This window comes from Bombina bombina, chromosome 4, assembly GCF_027579735.1.
Source record: "Bombina bombina isolate aBomBom1 chromosome 4, aBomBom1.pri, whole genome shotgun sequence".
Lineage (NCBI taxonomy): Eukaryota > Metazoa > Chordata > Amphibia > Anura > Bombinatoridae > Bombina > Bombina bombina.
In genome coordinates, this window is record NC_069502.1 from 1,081,167,008 (window position 1) to 1,081,184,283 (window position 17,276).

A 17,276-nucleotide genomic window follows, 5' to 3' on the forward strand; every position below is an offset into this window, starting at 1 on the left:
TGACAACTTATTACAAACCACAGCTGGAGATATAATCTCCACAAGATTACAACAAATGTACTTGGCTTTGGTAGAACCATATACTATATATGATAGAACTATATATATATATATATATATATATATATATATATATATCAGTGAATAATAATTGCACACTTATCTTGTTGCTGAGCAGCAAAAGAAAGGGGAAGATGGGCTGCACATTGGTCTGTTTATGGTTAATATGGGTCTTCTGATTTTTACCCTGGTCTCTAACCTAGCATTCTCATTGGCTAGTTATGTAGACTTTTTTTCTCTGTATTATTTTAACTGTTTATGTGATTTATGTACTTTTAAGGCTGCACACGAGTAGTAAAAGAAAGTTATGCAAAATATGAAGTCTCTGGTCTTGTAATAAAATTATTTGTTTGAGAAATGATCTCTCTTATTTATCTATCAAATCTATCTCGTGGCCAGACTGTTATCTGACAGCCACTTGTGTGTGAGCCTATTATTTGTCGGCCAAATGTCCATCGGCTAATAGTCCGGCCACAGCCCCAGACATGTGCATTCTACCTATCTAGATATCTCTTCAACAAAGAATGAAGCAAATTTGATAATAGAAGTAAATTGGAAACCTTTTTTAAAATTTTATTCTGTATCTGAATCATGAAAGAAAACATTTGGGTTTTATGTCGCTTTAACTTATGTTACAAGAAAAAATGCATGTAGTTTTTCATCGTTCTGTATACATAAACTGTTTTTTAATCTGATGTGATCGTAGTCTGGTTATTGAGCCGTTGGAAAAAAAAAAAGAGGAGCAATCCTATTTCCAAAAATTAAAACAAAAGTTCATTTGAACCATTAAAATAAGAACACAAGAACACAGCTACTAAACAGTCTTGCGCTTTTCAGCGAAAGCCATAATCATAGACCTCATTGAGTAGTTGGTTTCTTTAAATGATCCATGTACACAGAACTTTTGCAGATTAAGATGGTTTCTTTATTTAGAAATGTATACAGCTTATAGGAGACAAAAAGAAAAAACACAAGTTTATTAGGCATGACAGAAGAACACTCTCCTAGCAACGGAGATAGTTTGATCCAAAGAAAAAGCTGAGGCACATTGGCGTGAGAGAGTTGTGCAGACTTGCAATAAGGTTTTTCTGTGCTCCCCTTTAGAGATAACATTTCTACAAAACTAAAAAAAACCCATCTAAAACACTATACTATATTAAAGCATTGTTAGTTTCAGTAATCTTAGCCACAGCCTGCACACCATTATATATAATACACTTCTCCCAGGTTCACCACTAGTCTGGTATAGCAGCTACAATACATTTTATGCTCCTTTTCACCAGTTATGCAGTAGTATTCTAATACAAAAATGACATGCTCTTATTCGTTAGAGTAGTTTTTGTATTACTAACTTGAACTTACTATGTATTTATAGGGAGAGTAAACATTCAGTTTAAGTCTGCATTACATTTACTTGCCACAGTATATTCTTGCAATCCTCACCTCTCTGCACATATTTTTCTAAAGGTGTGCAGCACACAGCATGCAGATTTTTTTCTGAAGCTTGTTATCAGGGAAGTGCTCCTGATCTTTACCTGAGTGTGTGACGCATGTGCAACCTAGTTTAGACTCAAGGAAGGAGCTTGCATCAGTTAAATCCAATAGGGAGGATGGTTCACTTGTGATTGGCTGTGCTTCTGATCACAAGCTTCAGAAAAAGAAAGAAAAGAAAAATATATGCTGTGTAACCGCTTCTGCAGGCTGTTATATTGCAACTTTGTCGTGTCCGGTTATATTTTACCTTTAAAAAAAAATGCATGTACAAAGGAGGTGGGGATTAAAAGGATATACTGTTTTAAGTAAATGTAATGCTTAAAGGAATAGTCTAGTCAAAATTAAACTTTCATGATTTAGATAGAGCATGCAATTTTAAGCAACTTTCTACTTTTATCAATTTTTCTTCGTTCTCTTGGTATCTTTATTTGAAAAAGCAAAAATGTAAGCATAGTAGCCGGCCCATTTTTGGTTTAGAACCTGAATAGAACTTTCTGATTGGTGTATAAATGTAGCTACCAATCAGCAAGCGCTACCCAGGTGCTGAACCAAAAATGGGCCGGCTTTTAAGCTTACATTCAAATAAAGATACCAAGAGAACGAAGAAAAATAGGAGTAAATTAGAAAGTTACTTAAAATTGCCTGCTCTGTCTGAATCATGAAAATTTAATTTTGACTAGACTATTTCTTTTAACTTTTTTTTATTTTATTTTTAATTAACATTTACCGTCCCTTTAAGCCCTGCAAAGGAGTTAACACAGGTAATATCCTGCTTAAAATCTGCTGGCATTGCAGCTCTCAATCAGAAATAGTTTGTTAAATCATGTTCTTAAACCATTTAATTTGAAACAGCAATAGTACAAATGCAATGCCTTTTAATCATTCACACAATAGAAAATACCTTAACACTTTATTTTCTTTTTTTTGTAGGGTGAATATAACTAGCATGCAACTACTTATAAAATGTAGCTATACAAAAAAGCCACAAGAACCAGTTTAAGAAAAAAATATCTAAATATAAAAATATGGAGCACTATCACAGCACATTCCATTCATTCCTCAGTGGTGTCATCCCATGTTTAATTTGGGCTGTAACAAATTATTAAAAATCTCCAATATTTATTTTCTACAGTATATTTTAACATACTGCTTACATATGGAGAGTGCATTTGTGAAGCCTGACCACTGAAGTCATGGAATTTTTCAAGTCTTGTATTTATAGGTTGTGCATGTATAATTTAGTCTGTAGTACCTTTGGTAATGTCAGTCCTTTAGTTAATAATACAAAATAATAATAATATCAAGAAAAATGAATATACATTAAAAGATTACTATCCAGCTGCTAGTACGGATACAGTTAGTATTAAAACCAGTATTTGGTATTTTATCTACAGATTTCAACCAGATTGCTGGTTTAAATCACTTATTTTCTTCTTGTTTATTGGTATTTAAAAAACAAACCAATGATAAAAAGGGACAATAAAGATTATTTTATTTTTAAACTAACAAAAGTGCCGCTCAGCTCCTGGCTGCCTCCCTATAAGCAGTCTTTAAAAAAAAAAAAAAAAATAGTACCAACAACCAGTTTCTCAGTCTGAGGGAAGCTACCGTGCAGGTGTTGCTGTATATTTGCATGCGCACTGTGAGTACACTGCTGAGTAGGATAGTTGCAACAATATGTTGCTTTACAATTGGCAGAACTGTTCGTGGTTCATTAAAAAAAAAAAAAATCAAGGGGGGGTTTGGAAGTTGTACATGGGGGTTGTGTGACCGGTACCAGGAGTTGAAAGGAAATTTTGTAGCTAAAATAAAGGTTAAATGGTTGTTTTAAATATTTTTCTTTTATGTTTTTGTTTATGCAATTTTTAAAAACATTTACTGTCCCTTTAACTGCATCAATACATTAATAAATCATCTGAATGATTTATGGGAGAAAAGGCAAACAATATGGAATATTTTTGTAAATTTTGAGCTGATAGTAGAGGTCATTTTTAGAGGAATTGTGCTGTTTACAATACACCAATACATTTTCTCTAACAATAGTATATTTAATGAATAAAAGTGTGCAAACTATCACACAATTCTGCAGAGACTGTTATGCTAACAAAACCCGGTCTTTGGCACTGTTAAACCCTCCTCCTGTAAAAAACCCACAGTATAAAAAGTACCCTTAAGATCTGCTCTAAAATTTCTTCTGCTAAAAGCATCTTATATTTTGCTACAGATAACTACATTAGTGAGCTTTCTAATTGAGTGCATAACCATTATTCTGTTATTCAGGAAGGAATTCAAATTGCATTTAAAGGGACATTATTTTGTTTTTCTTTGTTGCACTTTGTTTGTCACTGGCCACCAATTAAAATGTGGAATTTATCAGAGTTGTAGCAGGATGTGCTCAAATGTGCACTTCCTGTACTAATTCAATCCGCTCAATATTCCCACCCCAAAAAAAAAACTATGTATTTATTGTATTTAAATAGTGCTCTTTCATATGCATAATAAAAGATTTTAGAATTTCATGTCCCTTTAATTCTTGTGCTAATCATGTCTAACTTATGTTTGTTTGTCTTTAGGTATGGCCAATTTCATGCTCTCTAGGTGCTACTTTAGGGTATGTGGCTGGTCTTCTTATTGCTCCCACGTGGATTTACTGGAACAGGAAGCGACTGACCTACAAAAGCCGATAACAAGAGCCATGTCTTTTCTTTATGTGCAGATTCCCTAAAGTAAATGGAATTTAGTGCGTTCTAAGCAGACAAATATAGAAATCCTGTTGAAGCGATAATTCCCAAGTCCAGATGGTTTGCCAAAGCTGTTCCAAATACTGTTATTTTGTGGCACTAGCTTGTATAAATTATAACCCTGAGAAACTGTACCGTCCCTTCAAAAGACTTGTACCAAACGCTCTCCCCTTTTTGATGCATTTTCTCTTGGAAGTCTGGAAAGTCGGTCAATAAAATGATTTTGCAGCTGTGGTACAAAGTTTGGTTTGTAACAGACCGTGTACCATGTGTTCTCACAGTAGAGCAGGCTCACGTGATCAGACAACAGTTAATACACCTTGATCCTAGTCTCTTTTTCATGGTGGTTTTCTTTGGAGTTAGAATTGCTATAATAGATTCGTCAAAAACTGCTTTCAGTCCTTTTTGTGTTAAAGCAGAACACTCTACGTAGCAGCATGCTCCAATCTGTCAAAAGATAAAAGCAGAGTTAGCGCACGGTAAAAGGAGTGAGAGGGTGTGCAAAAACACATGGTAAGCAGACATGGCATAAAGAAACAGGACCCATACAAGATATTTAGTTGTTCCTTTTTCATTTTAGTCAGAACTAAAGAGAGCACATTTATGTGGGAGTTGGACATTATTTTACTAAATTCTGCTCTCAAGTGATAAAACATTTATAATGATAAAATTAAAAGAAAATACAAAGTTTTTATTTTTACAGAAATAAGTTATGAGAATAAGCAAGAAGAACTAAGCCATATATAATAACTAGTCTTGTGTTTACATAAAATATGGGGGAAAGGATTAACAATAATACACCAATCTACAGACTAAGGCCTAGTTTCCATTGAGGTGGTAACGTTTGGATACTGGTGATAAAAACCCTTTATCTCCATTAAAGTCTATAGAGATTTTTTTTATGTTACCACCAGCTTCCAAACTTTACCAACTGAATAGAAACTAGGCCTAAGATTGCGGTCCTGTTCTCAACTACAGGAATGTAATTTTACATCTGTTCTGTAGCAGAGTTTTAACTCCTAGATATCATTTGTAAATAAATGAGAGCTCAGACCGATAGTCATTCTCTCCACCTAATACTTAGCATAGTAGCTTGGGTGGGTTTAGGTAGAATATAAAAGGGAATTTTATTTCCTTTCTAAAGTGTTTTTTATTTATTGTAAATGTGCATTCTTTACTGCAGCACAGAATAAAATGTGATCATTTTACCCCTATAGACACTCAGTGTCTAAGATCAGCTGGTATTACATGATATGGTAAAAAGACATTTGTTTCTACCAATTCTCCTATTTACTTTCCAAAGACTAACAAGTATGTGCCCATTTTTACACGTGATCATTATATTACTCAAAGGGACATAAAACCCATTTCTCTTCCGAGATTCAAATAGAATATGCAATTTTAAACACATTTCTAATTTACTTTTAGGATTACATTTTCTTCATTCATTTAATATGCTTTGTTGAAAACCAGGAAGGTAAGCTCAGGAACAAGAACATCTCTGTAGCAGTAATGCTATATATTTGGAAAATCGCTAGCTGGCAGCACTATTTCATCCCATGAAGTGTTCCCGGAATGTGCTCACTACCTAGGTATCATTTCAACAAAGAATACCACATAATTAAAGAAAATTTAAAGGGACACTGAACCCAATTTTTTTATTTCGTGATTCAGATAGAGCATGAAATTTTAAGCAACTTTCTAATATACTCCTATTATCAAATTGTCTTCATTCTCTTGGTATCTTTATTTGAAATGCAAGAATGCAACTTTAGATGCTGGCCCATTTTTGGTGAACAACCTGGGTTGTCCTTGCTGATTGGTGGATAAATTCATCAACCAATAAAAAAAATGCTGTCCAGAGTTCTGAACCCAAAAAAAGCTTAGATGCCTTCTTATTCAAATAAAGATAGCAAGAGAATGAAGAAAAATTGATAATAGGAGTAAATTAGAAAGTTGCTTAAAATTTCATGCTCTATCTGAATCATAAAAGAAAAAAATTAAATAAAGTAAATTAGAAAGTTTTTTAAATTGTCTGAATCTCAAAAGAAAGAAAAATTGGTTTCACGTCATGTTTCATGAAGATATTTCCTCATCTCTTTTCCTTGAAATACAAATCTATCCATTTTTGGGGTGTTGTATAAAATATCTCCTGAGAGCATATAGCTCATGTCCTGCAACTTAAAGGGACATTATAAACGAGCTTCATGGTTTTCACTAGCAACATTTTGATGTAAACTTTTAGAAGCAAAACCCACTTCTAGTAGCAACGTTTAATGTGAACACGACATGCAGAAATGAAAACCAACAGCAGGGCCTAGTAACAGGTATTGCGTCACTGCTCTTTGAGCATTTGCAGAGTGCCTAGTAAAAGCCAGCACTAAACTAACTATAGTTTACTAGCATTCTTGCTAATATATATGCTTTATTCTAGTTCTAATCAAACTTGAAAAAAAAACTGTTGTAGCTGAATTACAATTTTATCAAAAGGTTTTTACTGCTGTTCAGTGCAATTCATAATAATTAACTATCGCTTAAATCCAATATAACCCCTTTTGCTAACCTAGAAAGACATGTAGCAAAAAAAAATTGAGTGGATGTGATGAGAAAAAAAAAAAAAGGAAAATGTACCATAGACTTGGGTATAAAACTGCCTCAGTGATTTCAGAATATAGCAGACATCTTGCTAGCTGTAAAGCTAAATTATCTGGAAAACTGTTCTCGTCCTCATCCCAGTCAGGTGTCACAAATAGATACAGTGATATACCAAGACAGCAAAAGTCTGTCATTTTAAAGTATGCAAGAGTGCGTTTTTTTTTATTTTTAACAACCATGAAATGAACTAAGGGACAATAAATATTTGCAGGAATCTCAGAAATCTTTAAATGTAACTGAGGTCATAAAGGCCTTGCATAAGAATCAGCATCCACATGTATGTAATGTATTTCTAATAGTAATCAAAATGGTACTAACACAGTTTTTATGGGACACTGTACTATAAAATGTGTTTCCCTTTAATGTGTTCCAAATTCCTTGTTATACCTACTTCATGGTTATTTTTGTATTTGAATTAGTTGGTTGCTCGTTAAACCCATCACCTGTTCTTCTCAATGTAATTCCCATTAAATGGGCTGAGCCTGCAGGTAAAGCAGACCTGCTAATGTTATCAAAGTCTAATCACACAGCCTAAATAGTTATGCATTGAAATACTGTTTATCTCTGAGAAGTTCAATGAGCACAGCCAGTTATTTCACATACAAAACCCTCCTAACCCCACTGGGAGGCTAAATAGTACTATCATCTGCAGTTTATATAGCTTTTCTACAGATAATGCATTTGCTATTCATATTTCTAGTGTAGGTGGGGTTTTCTGCAAGCAAAAACATCCATTCAAATAAAATAAAGGTGAAGGAGATGAGACAAGATAAGGACTATATCCGTCCTTGTCACCCACAGCAAGACCAGACAGAAATTGCCTCTGAGCACTTCTCTATTGCGTGTGATGTGTCACAAACATGCAAGGACTCTAAGCATGTCACCAGTCATCTGTGATGCAGATATTAAGAAGGGACTTAATGTATGTCTCTAGAAAAGCTGTCCTAGTTTACTGAAATGTGCCATGTTACAGGTAATATATACTAATAATACTTTTGTTTTATTAAATATAGACATTTTGACAAAGGTCATTCATTTTCTTGCAGCTTTTTTTCCCACTGGCCACATAAATTCACTATTTTTATAGGTGAATTATTCACAAGAATTTCGCCCCTTGTGTAGCACTGCAGAATATGTCCCTTTACAAATAAACAGTACAGCTACATTTTTATGGCAACCACCTACTAATGACAGGGATATGAGAGCCCACAATTAATAAAAGGGGACTCTGCTCTTTCCAATATGGACTCTAAAAGTTCCCCATCATCAGACGCTTCACGTGTATTATTAAAGGGACAGTCAACACCAAAATTGTTTAAAAGTTATTGTTTAAAAAGATAGATAATCCTTTTATTACCCATTTCCCAATTTTGCATAACAAACACTTATATTAAAGGGAAAGTTTACTCAACAATTTCTCCCCTTTAATGTGTTCCCAATGATCCCCTTTACCTGCTTGAGTGTATTAAATTGTTAACAAGTATTTCCTTTGCCCTTATATTGGCCTTTGAAATAGTTAATTTAGCCTGTGGTATCCCCACCTATTCTGAAAAAAAAAGTTTCTGGCCTTAGGTCCAAGCTATAGATAAGCTGTGTAAACATAGCCCGGCCAGCAGACGAAATTACACTCCCAGTGGGGTATTGAAGAGATAAGGTAATAAAATGTTAATTTTACCGTATACTGTCCCTTTAATACACCTCTGTGATTACCTTGTATCTGTGCATCTGCAGACTGCCCTCTTTTTCAGTTCTTTTGACAGACATATTTTAGCTAGGCTGACCATATTGACGCTTTAAGGGTCAGGGTTCTTATACAAAACATTTCTTTAAAACAGCCATGACATGTATTTTTCATATATATGTGTCCCTTTTTAAAGTGGCAATATGGTCAGCCTAATTTTAGCCAATCAGTGCTGACTCATAAATAACTCCACAGAGTGAGCACAATGTTATCTATGACACACATGAACTATTGTCCTCTAAGCTGTGAAAAACTGCAAAAAGGAACAATAAGAGGAGGACTTCAAAATTAGCATATGAGCCTAACAGAACAAATTTGATGGTAAAAGTAAATTGGAACGTTGTTTAAAATGATATGCCCTATATGAATTATGAAAGTTTAATTTGGACTTTATTGTCCCTTTAACATTTATTTGTATAGTGCCGCAATATTGGGGCACATCACCATTACCATGGAGATCACCTGAAAATTTCAAGGGGAAGTGACCACTTAGTTGATTGAAAGTATATTGCATGATTTGTTTTTACTACACAGAATTTATCATTTTTATTACAATCTCAAAGTGTTTATTGTCTTTAAGATTGAAGGGTTTGCTTTTTAGTAAAATAACCAGTTAAGAAGTATTTTGATTGATTTATCAACTCCCCATAAAATTAGCGGTGTATCTTAAATGTGTAAGCTGCATAGATGTAGTGCTGATTGCCTTGCAAATAACAATAGAATATGATGTAAAATATCATTAAAGGGACATGAAACACGTCAGACAGAAGTAAATTGGAAAGTTGTTTAAAATTGTATTCTCTATTTAATTTACTTGCTTCTCTTGTTATAGGTTTATCTAGGTAAGCTCAGGAGCAGCAAATAACTTAGGTTCTAACTGCTGATTGGTGGCTGCATATATACACCGATTGTCATTGGCTCACCCATGTGTATAGTTAGAAACCAGTAGTGTGTTGCTGCTTCTTCAACAAATGATACCCAGAGAATGAAGCTTATTTGATAATAGAAGTTAACTGGAAAGTTGTTTAAAGGGCCAGTAAACAGTAGAGTTGCATAATCATCAAATGCATGATAAAAAGACAATGCAATAGCACTTAGTCTAAACTTCAAATGAGTAGTAGATATTTTCTGACAATTTTAAAAGTTGTGTCTATTTCCACTCCCCCTGTACCATGTGACAGCCATCAGCCAATCACAAATGCATATATTCTGTGAATTGTTGCACATGCTCAGTAGGAGCTGGTGACTCAAAAAGTTTACATATAAAAAAAGACTGCACATTTTGTTAATGGAAGTAAATTTGAAAGTTGTTTAAAATTGCATGCTCTATCTGAATAATGAAAGTTTAATTTTGACTTTAGTGTCCATTTAAAATTGTATGCTAAAATCATGAAAGAAAAATTTTGGGTTTCATGTCCCTTTAATTTAGATACATATTTTATTTCACATGTACATTAAAGTGACATGAAACCCAAAATTTGTCTTTCATGATTCAGATAGAGAAAACAATTTCAAAGAACTTTCCAATTTACTTCCATTATTTAATTTGCTTCTTTCTCTTGGTTATCCTTTGCTGAAATGTTTGCATATATAAACTGCCATTGGCTCACCCATGTGTTCAGTTAGAAACCAGTAGTGCACGGCTGCTCCTTCAACAAATGATACCAATAAAACAGATTAGATAATAGAAGTAAATTAAAAAGTTGTTTAAAATTGTATTCTCTATCTGAATCACAAAATATTTTTTTGGGGTTTCATGTCCCTTTAAGGATCAGTGTCTGGTTTCTTGTTGAAATCATAATTCAAGATCTGTTGTTTAGGCAAAGATTTAGCTAGCAACAGATTCCGTTTCTAAAACGCAGCAGTGATCTGGTTGCAGCACATCATGTACTGTAACTGAACATAAATGTCTGCTTGTAAGCTTTGTATGGTGAGTCATCTAATGATTCAAGTCACTTGTTCATCTGCTCATTTACTTTTCTCTTGTCTCCGTTTCCTTCTCTAAAATGCTAGGAGGTTATGGGATAGATCATTTTAGCTGTGTCATACAGGACTTTCATTTCCTAGAAGTACCAAACCACTTACAGAACAAATGTGCTCTCAATGGTAACTGAGCTGGGAACACTTCCAAATAATCTCAATAAAATGACAACATTTTTAATTGAACCCTTTAAAAGGGGATGTTAAATTCAAACTGTAATCTCCTCCCCCCTTAATTGAAGGAAGTTTAAAGCAATTTTACTTTATTTATTCATCAGGCATGATTCACAGGATTATAAAAGATCTGTCAGGAAAGTGTTAATGATTTTAAAACAAATATTGCGCATGCATGAGTATCTACATCGAAACAAAGTTCCGATGTAAACAAATTGAAATCACATGATCGTTCATGTGACTTCAATGATGGGATTGTGTCTAGGGGGGGAATGCCTATGACGCTAAGCACGCCCTCCGGGCCGCGATCCCATTCAGGAAGCGCCTTTGTTCACTTGGTATTCTTTGTAGAAATCTATAGGTAGGCTAGTATGCTAATTTCTTAGTCCCTGAAGGTTGCTTCTTATCTTGGTGCATTTTAACAGTTTTTCAGCTAGAAAGTGCAAGTTCATGTGTGCCACAGATAAATAACTCCACGGGAGTAAGCACAATGTTATAAGTCAGCACTGATTGGCTAAAATTAAAGTCTGTCAAAAGTACTGAAATAAGGGAGCAGTCTGCAGAAGCTTAGATACAAGGCAATCACAGAGGTAAAAAGGTATATTAATATAAGGATGTTAGTTATGCAAAACTGGGGAATGGGTAATAAAGGGATTATCTACAGTATCTTTTAAATAACAACAATTATGGAGTAAACTGTTGTGAAATTTATGGATCCCTGCAATATTCAGATTGAGTGGTTATACTTCAGCTTTTTACTTTCTTTCTCTAACTAGCCACAGTAAATAAAACAAGGGCCATGAATTCCAGCAGGCTTTTCAAGGGGTGTATCCCCAAACTGCTCTTGTTTTGCAAAGCCTTGTAAATTATTTTAAATAATTGTTTTTGCATGTATATTTTTTGGGCAATACAAGTTTAAATATATCCATTTAGGCACAAAGTGCATGTCCACATAAGAAAATATATATTAAAGGATGTTAAGCAGTCTCTTTAATTTTTGTAATAAAATAGTACTAAGCAGCTGCTTATACTTAAAAGAAATGATTACAATATGTATCCATATATTTAAATTGATTTTACCTTCTATTTATTTTTTTTAACACCACATTTGCTCAGTGTCCTTTACTTCCTGTCACAGCCCAAATAAGGAGGAGGGGCCTCTGCAGGAAGTTTTATCTTAGCCTGATGTCTTGAAACTTCTAGGCTGGTTTGCTATAAAGTGAATAGACTAGATAACAGAGAGTCAGCTTTGCTCATGCTCAGAACTGACAGAATAAAATGTAGGTTTCTTTCATGTAATTAGCAAGAGTCCATGAGCTAGTGACGTATGGGATATACATTCCTACCAGGAGGGGCAAAGTTTCCCAAACCTTAAAATGCCTATAAATACACCCCTCACCACACCCACAATTCAGTTTTACAAACTTTGCCTCCCATGGAGGTGGTGAAGTAAGTTTGTGCTAGATTTCTACGTTGATGTGCGCTTCGCAGCAGGCTGAAGCCCAGTTTTCCTCTCAGAGTGCAGTGAATGTCAGAGGGATGTGAAGAGAGTATTGCCTATTTGAATACCATGGTCTTCCTCTAGGGGGATCTATTTCATAGGTTCTCTGTTATCGGTCGTAGAGATTTCTTCTCCTACCTCCCTTTTCAGATCGACGATATACTCTTATATACCATTACCTCTACTGATTCTCGTTTCAGTACTGGTTTGGCTATCTACTATATGTAGATGAGTGTCTTAGGGTAAAGTAAGTCTTATTTTATTTATGACACTCTAAGCTATGGTTGGGCACTTTATATGTAAAGTTCTAAATATATGTTTTAAACTTATATTTGCCATGATTCAGGATAATCAGTATTCCTTCTTTCAGACGGTCAGTTTAATTTTTTGGGAAAATGCATATGAATAAATATTGTTTCTTACCTTAAAAATTTCAATTTGACTTTTTGCGGGCTGTTAGGCTCGCGGGTGCAGAAAATGCTTCAATTTATTGCGTCATTTTTGGCGCTACCTTTTTTGACGCAAAATTACGTCATTTCCGGCGTCATAGTTGACGCCGGAAGTTTTCACGTGGTTGCGTCATTTTTTGACGCGTGTGTTAGACGTTTTTTGCGCCAAAACATGTGGGCGTCATACTTGGCGCCAAAAAATGTGGGCGTCATACTTGGCGCCAAAAAATGTGGGCGTCATACTTGGCGCCAAAAAATGTGGGCGTCATACTTGGCGCCAAAAAATGTGGGCGTCATACTTGGCGCCAAAAAATGTGGGCGTCATACTTGGCGCCAAAAAATGTGGGCGTCATACTTGGCGCCAGTTTTTTTCACATTATTTCAGTCTCACTTTTTTGTTGCTTCTCGTTGCTAGAGGCTTGTTTGTTTTGCATTCTTTTCCCATTCCTGAAACTGTCATTTAAGGAATTTGATAATTTTGCTTTATACGTTGTTTTTTTCTATTACATATTGCAAGATATTTCAAAAACTGTTCCTGTATCAGAAAATACTGAGGGATTCCTGATGACTGATATCAGTTCTTCTAAAGCTAAGTTCATTTATTTTAATGTTATGAATGTTTATCTTCAGCTATGGTTTGTAATAAGTTTTTATGATAAACTTTTACATGCAGAGTCCATTAGTATTTATGCATTATCTATTGCTATTCTTTTTACATCTTATGTACAAGATATACTTAGGAATTTATAAGAATATTTTTCTGATTCTATTATAAAGGCTTTGTCTGCTATCCCGCCTTCTAATAAAATTTTTAGGCCTTTTTTAAACTTCTCATTTAGTTGATGAAGTTTTAAATGACCAACAACATACTGAATTATCCTTCTCTGATTGTGTTTTTTCTCATTCAGAATATTCTTCATCAGATATTGACACTAACAAATCTACTTTTTATTTTTAAATAGAGTACATTCGTTCTTTGTTGAAAAGGTGTTGATTATTTTGGATATTGAAGTAACTAGTTCTTTTGATTTTAAGACTAGCTAACATTTAAATTCTGCTTATTAACCTTCTGTGGTTTCTTCAGAGGTTTTTTTCCAGTTCCTGATACTAGGGAATGGAATAGGCCGGGAATTTCTTTTATTCTTTCTTTAAGGTTTTTAAATTGTATCCTTTGCCGGCAGTTAGTTTTAAGTTTTGAGGAAGATCCCCCAAGTTAATGGGGCTCTCTCTACTCTTGCTAAACATACTACTATTCCTATAGCAAATAGTATTTATTTTTTTCCTTGGGAAACTTGTATCTTATTTAAGGAAAATTATTTATTTTCATGTACTTTTCTTAGACCTGTAATTTATTTGGCTGATGTTGCAACTGCTTCAACATTCTGGTTGGATACTTTAGTGCAACAAGTATCGGATTATGATTTGTTTAGCATTGTTAAGTTGATCAACCTGCTAATAATTTCATTTGTGTCATCATTTTTTTGATATTTTCGCAAATGAGGTTTAATCTATGTCTTTAGCTATTTTAGCTAAAAGAACTTTGTGATTTCAATCTTGGAATGCTAATTTGATTTCTAAATTCCATATTTCTTTTTTTCCAAGGTAATCAATTATTTGGTTCACAATTGGATTCAATTCTTCTACTGTTACTCTGGGCTTCAAGATTGAGTTCTAAGGCTAAATTTTAAGCTTTTATTAGTTTTTGTTCTTACTAAGGAACGGAATTCTAAATTCTTCCCCAAGTAACATGTTTATAATTGGAAGTTTTCTTCATTCAATTTAAGCCATTTAAAAAATCAAAGTCAGCTCCCCAAATTTGCATGTAGGTGCAGTTCTTATTCCAGCTTAGCTGGTAAGGCGCAGGTTAAGACTTTTTTTAAAAATTTGTTTGGTTCAATTCGGTCCAAACTTCTTAGATTTAGATACAGAATAGGATTCAGAGTAAAACCGTCTGTGAGAAGTATTTTTTTCTCTAACATATTCCAGTAAGGCTCACACTTTCCTGAAGTGTGTTTCAGTCATGTATGTATTGGGTACTTGTGAAGCACGGCTGGTCACCCGTTGGGGCTCAAGGCGCTGCTCAGACCTGGAGTTTTCTGGGGTATTTATACCAGTTCCTTTTTAGGAACAGGGTTTGGGGGTTTTATTCAAAACTATTCATTATCCCAAAGATAGAAAATCTTTTTGAATTGTCATATTAGTATACCATCTTTTAGAATGGTGTTTATATGGTCTATTCTGCCTTTTTTGTCAGTGATGGCATTATTTGTTTACAATAGATACAATAGATGCATATCTTCATTTTCTGTTTTCATTCAGATTATTTTCATTTTCTGAGATTCTCTTTTTTTGACAAGCATTACCAATTTGTTGCTTTTCCTTCTGGTCTAGCGACAGCTCTAAGAATCTTTTCAAGGTTCTCAGTGTTTCCTTATTTATACGGTCTCGTGGTACTGGCTCAGTCTTTTCGTTCTGCGGAATCTCATATGATTCAACTTTTGTTGTTTCTTCAAGACATGGTTAGAGGATCTTTTTATCAAAAGCTCCTTGATTCCTCAGACAAGGGTCACCTTTTTTAGGTTTCCAGATAGATTGTGTCAATGTCTATGTCTCTAGCAGACAAGTGACAATTTTATTGGGTTCCGTTTGTCGGAACCTTCAGTCTCTATTATTTCCTTCAGTTGCTATATGCATGGAAGTTTTTGGTATTATGGCTGCAGCATTGGATTCGATTCCCTTTGCTCATTTTCATAAGAAACCTTTCCAGTTTTTTTATACTGAATTAATGGTGCAGGGATTCTAGGATATCACTTTTTATATCCTTGAATCCCAATGTTTAACTATCTTTGATTTGGTGGTTAGATCACCATCATATAGTTCTATGGGTCTCTTCGGTTCATTCAACCTGGACCATGATCACTACAGATGAGTCTTTTAGGTTGGGAGGCTGTCTGGGGATCTCTGTCAGCACAAGGGGTTTGGAAATCTCAGGAGGCGAGATTACCAATCGATATTTTGGAACTCCGTGCATTTTTCAGAGTTCTTCAGTTTTGGCTTCTTTTTGAAGAAAGACGTTTATTGTTTTTTCAGACAGACAATGTCACAACTGTGGCGTATGTCAATCATCAGGGTGGGACTCTCAGTCCTTAGGCTGTGAAAGAAGTATCTCGGATACTTGCTTGGGCTAAATCCAGCTCCTGTCTAATTTCTGCGGTCCATTTCCCAGGTATAGACAATTGGGAAGCGGATTATCTCTGTCAATCAAGTTTTACATCCGGGAGAATGGTCTCTTTACCCAGATGTGTTTTTTCAAATTGTTCAGATGTGTGGGCTTCCAGAAATAGATCTGATGGCATCTCATCTAATCAAGGAACTTCCCAGGGGCCTATTCAGGTCCGGGGATCCTCTGGCGGAAGCAGTGTATGCACATTGACACTTCCTTGGAGTTATCAATCTGCCTATATTTTTTCGCCTCTGGTTCTTCTTTTTAGAGTGATTTTCAAAATCATCAGGGAGCAATCTTTTGTGTTGCTGGTGGCTCCAGCATGGCCGCACAGGTTTTGGTATATGGTTCTTGTTCGGATGTCCAGTTGCCAATCTTGATCAGTTCCATTAAGGCCAGACCTTATATCTTAACATTCATTTTTTCCATCAGGAACTCAAATTATTAATTTGATGGTATGGAGATTTAAACGCTTAGTACTTAGTCATAGAAGTTTCTCTGATTCAGTGATTAATACTATGTTGCAGGCTCGTAAATCTGTGTCTAGTAAGATTTATCAAGTTTAAAAGATTTACATCTCTTGATGCTCTTTTCATAAATTCTCTTGGCATTCTTTTAGAATTCCTAGGATTTTATAGTTTCTTCAGGATGGTTTAGATAAGGGTTTTTGTCTGCAAGTTCCTTGCAAGGACAAATCTCTGCTTTTTCTGTGCTGTTATCACAGAAAAATTTTCTAATCTCTCTGTTATTAATTGTTTTGTTCAGGCTTTGGTTCGTATCAAGTCTGTAAATTATGCCAATTTCTCCTCTTTGGAGTCTTAATTTAGTTCTGAGGGCTTTACAGGCTCTTCTGTTTGAGCATATGCTTTCTTTGGACATTTAAATTACTTTCATGGAAAGTATTGTTCCTTTTAGACATCTCGTCAGCTAGAACAGTTTTTGAATTATCTGCTCTTTCTTGTGAGTCTCCTTTTTCTGATGTTTCATCAGGATAAGGTGGTTTCTTTTCAATTTTTACCTAAAGTTGTGAATTTTAACAACATTAGTAGAGGAATTATTGTCCCTTCCTTGTGTCCTAATACTAAGAATTCTTTGGAGAGATTCTTACATTCTTTGGATGTGGTAAGAGTTTTGAAATTATGTTGAAGCTATTCAGATTTCAGAAACACTTCTAGTCTATTTGTTATCTTTTCTGGTTTTAGGAAAGGTCAGAAGGCTTCTGCCATTTCTTTGGCATCTTGGTTAAAGCTTTTTGATT

At 34.7% G+C, this 17,276-nt stretch overlaps 2 protein-coding genes across 2 annotated transcripts in view; one reads left to right on the plus strand and one right to left on the minus strand.

Annotated features, from left to right (window-relative positions):
• The window catches only part of PIGF (phosphatidylinositol glycan anchor biosynthesis class F), a 54,571-nt gene extending 50,035 nt beyond the window's left edge, over positions 1-4,536 (plus strand). The window contains exon 6 of the mRNA XM_053712252.1: positions 4,128-4,536. Coding sequence (XP_053568227.1) covers positions 4,128-4,241 — 114 coding nt within the window. The 3' untranslated portion in view covers positions 4,242-4,536. The remainder of the gene's footprint in view (positions 1-4,127) is intronic.
• Positions 963-17,276, minus strand: part of RHOQ (ras homolog family member Q) — a 123,796-nt gene continuing 107,482 nt past the window's right edge. The window contains exon 5 of the mRNA XM_053712253.1: positions 963-4,742. Coding sequence (XP_053568228.1) covers positions 4,587-4,742 — 156 coding nt within the window. The 3' untranslated portion in view covers positions 963-4,586. The remainder of the gene's footprint in view (positions 4,743-17,276) is intronic.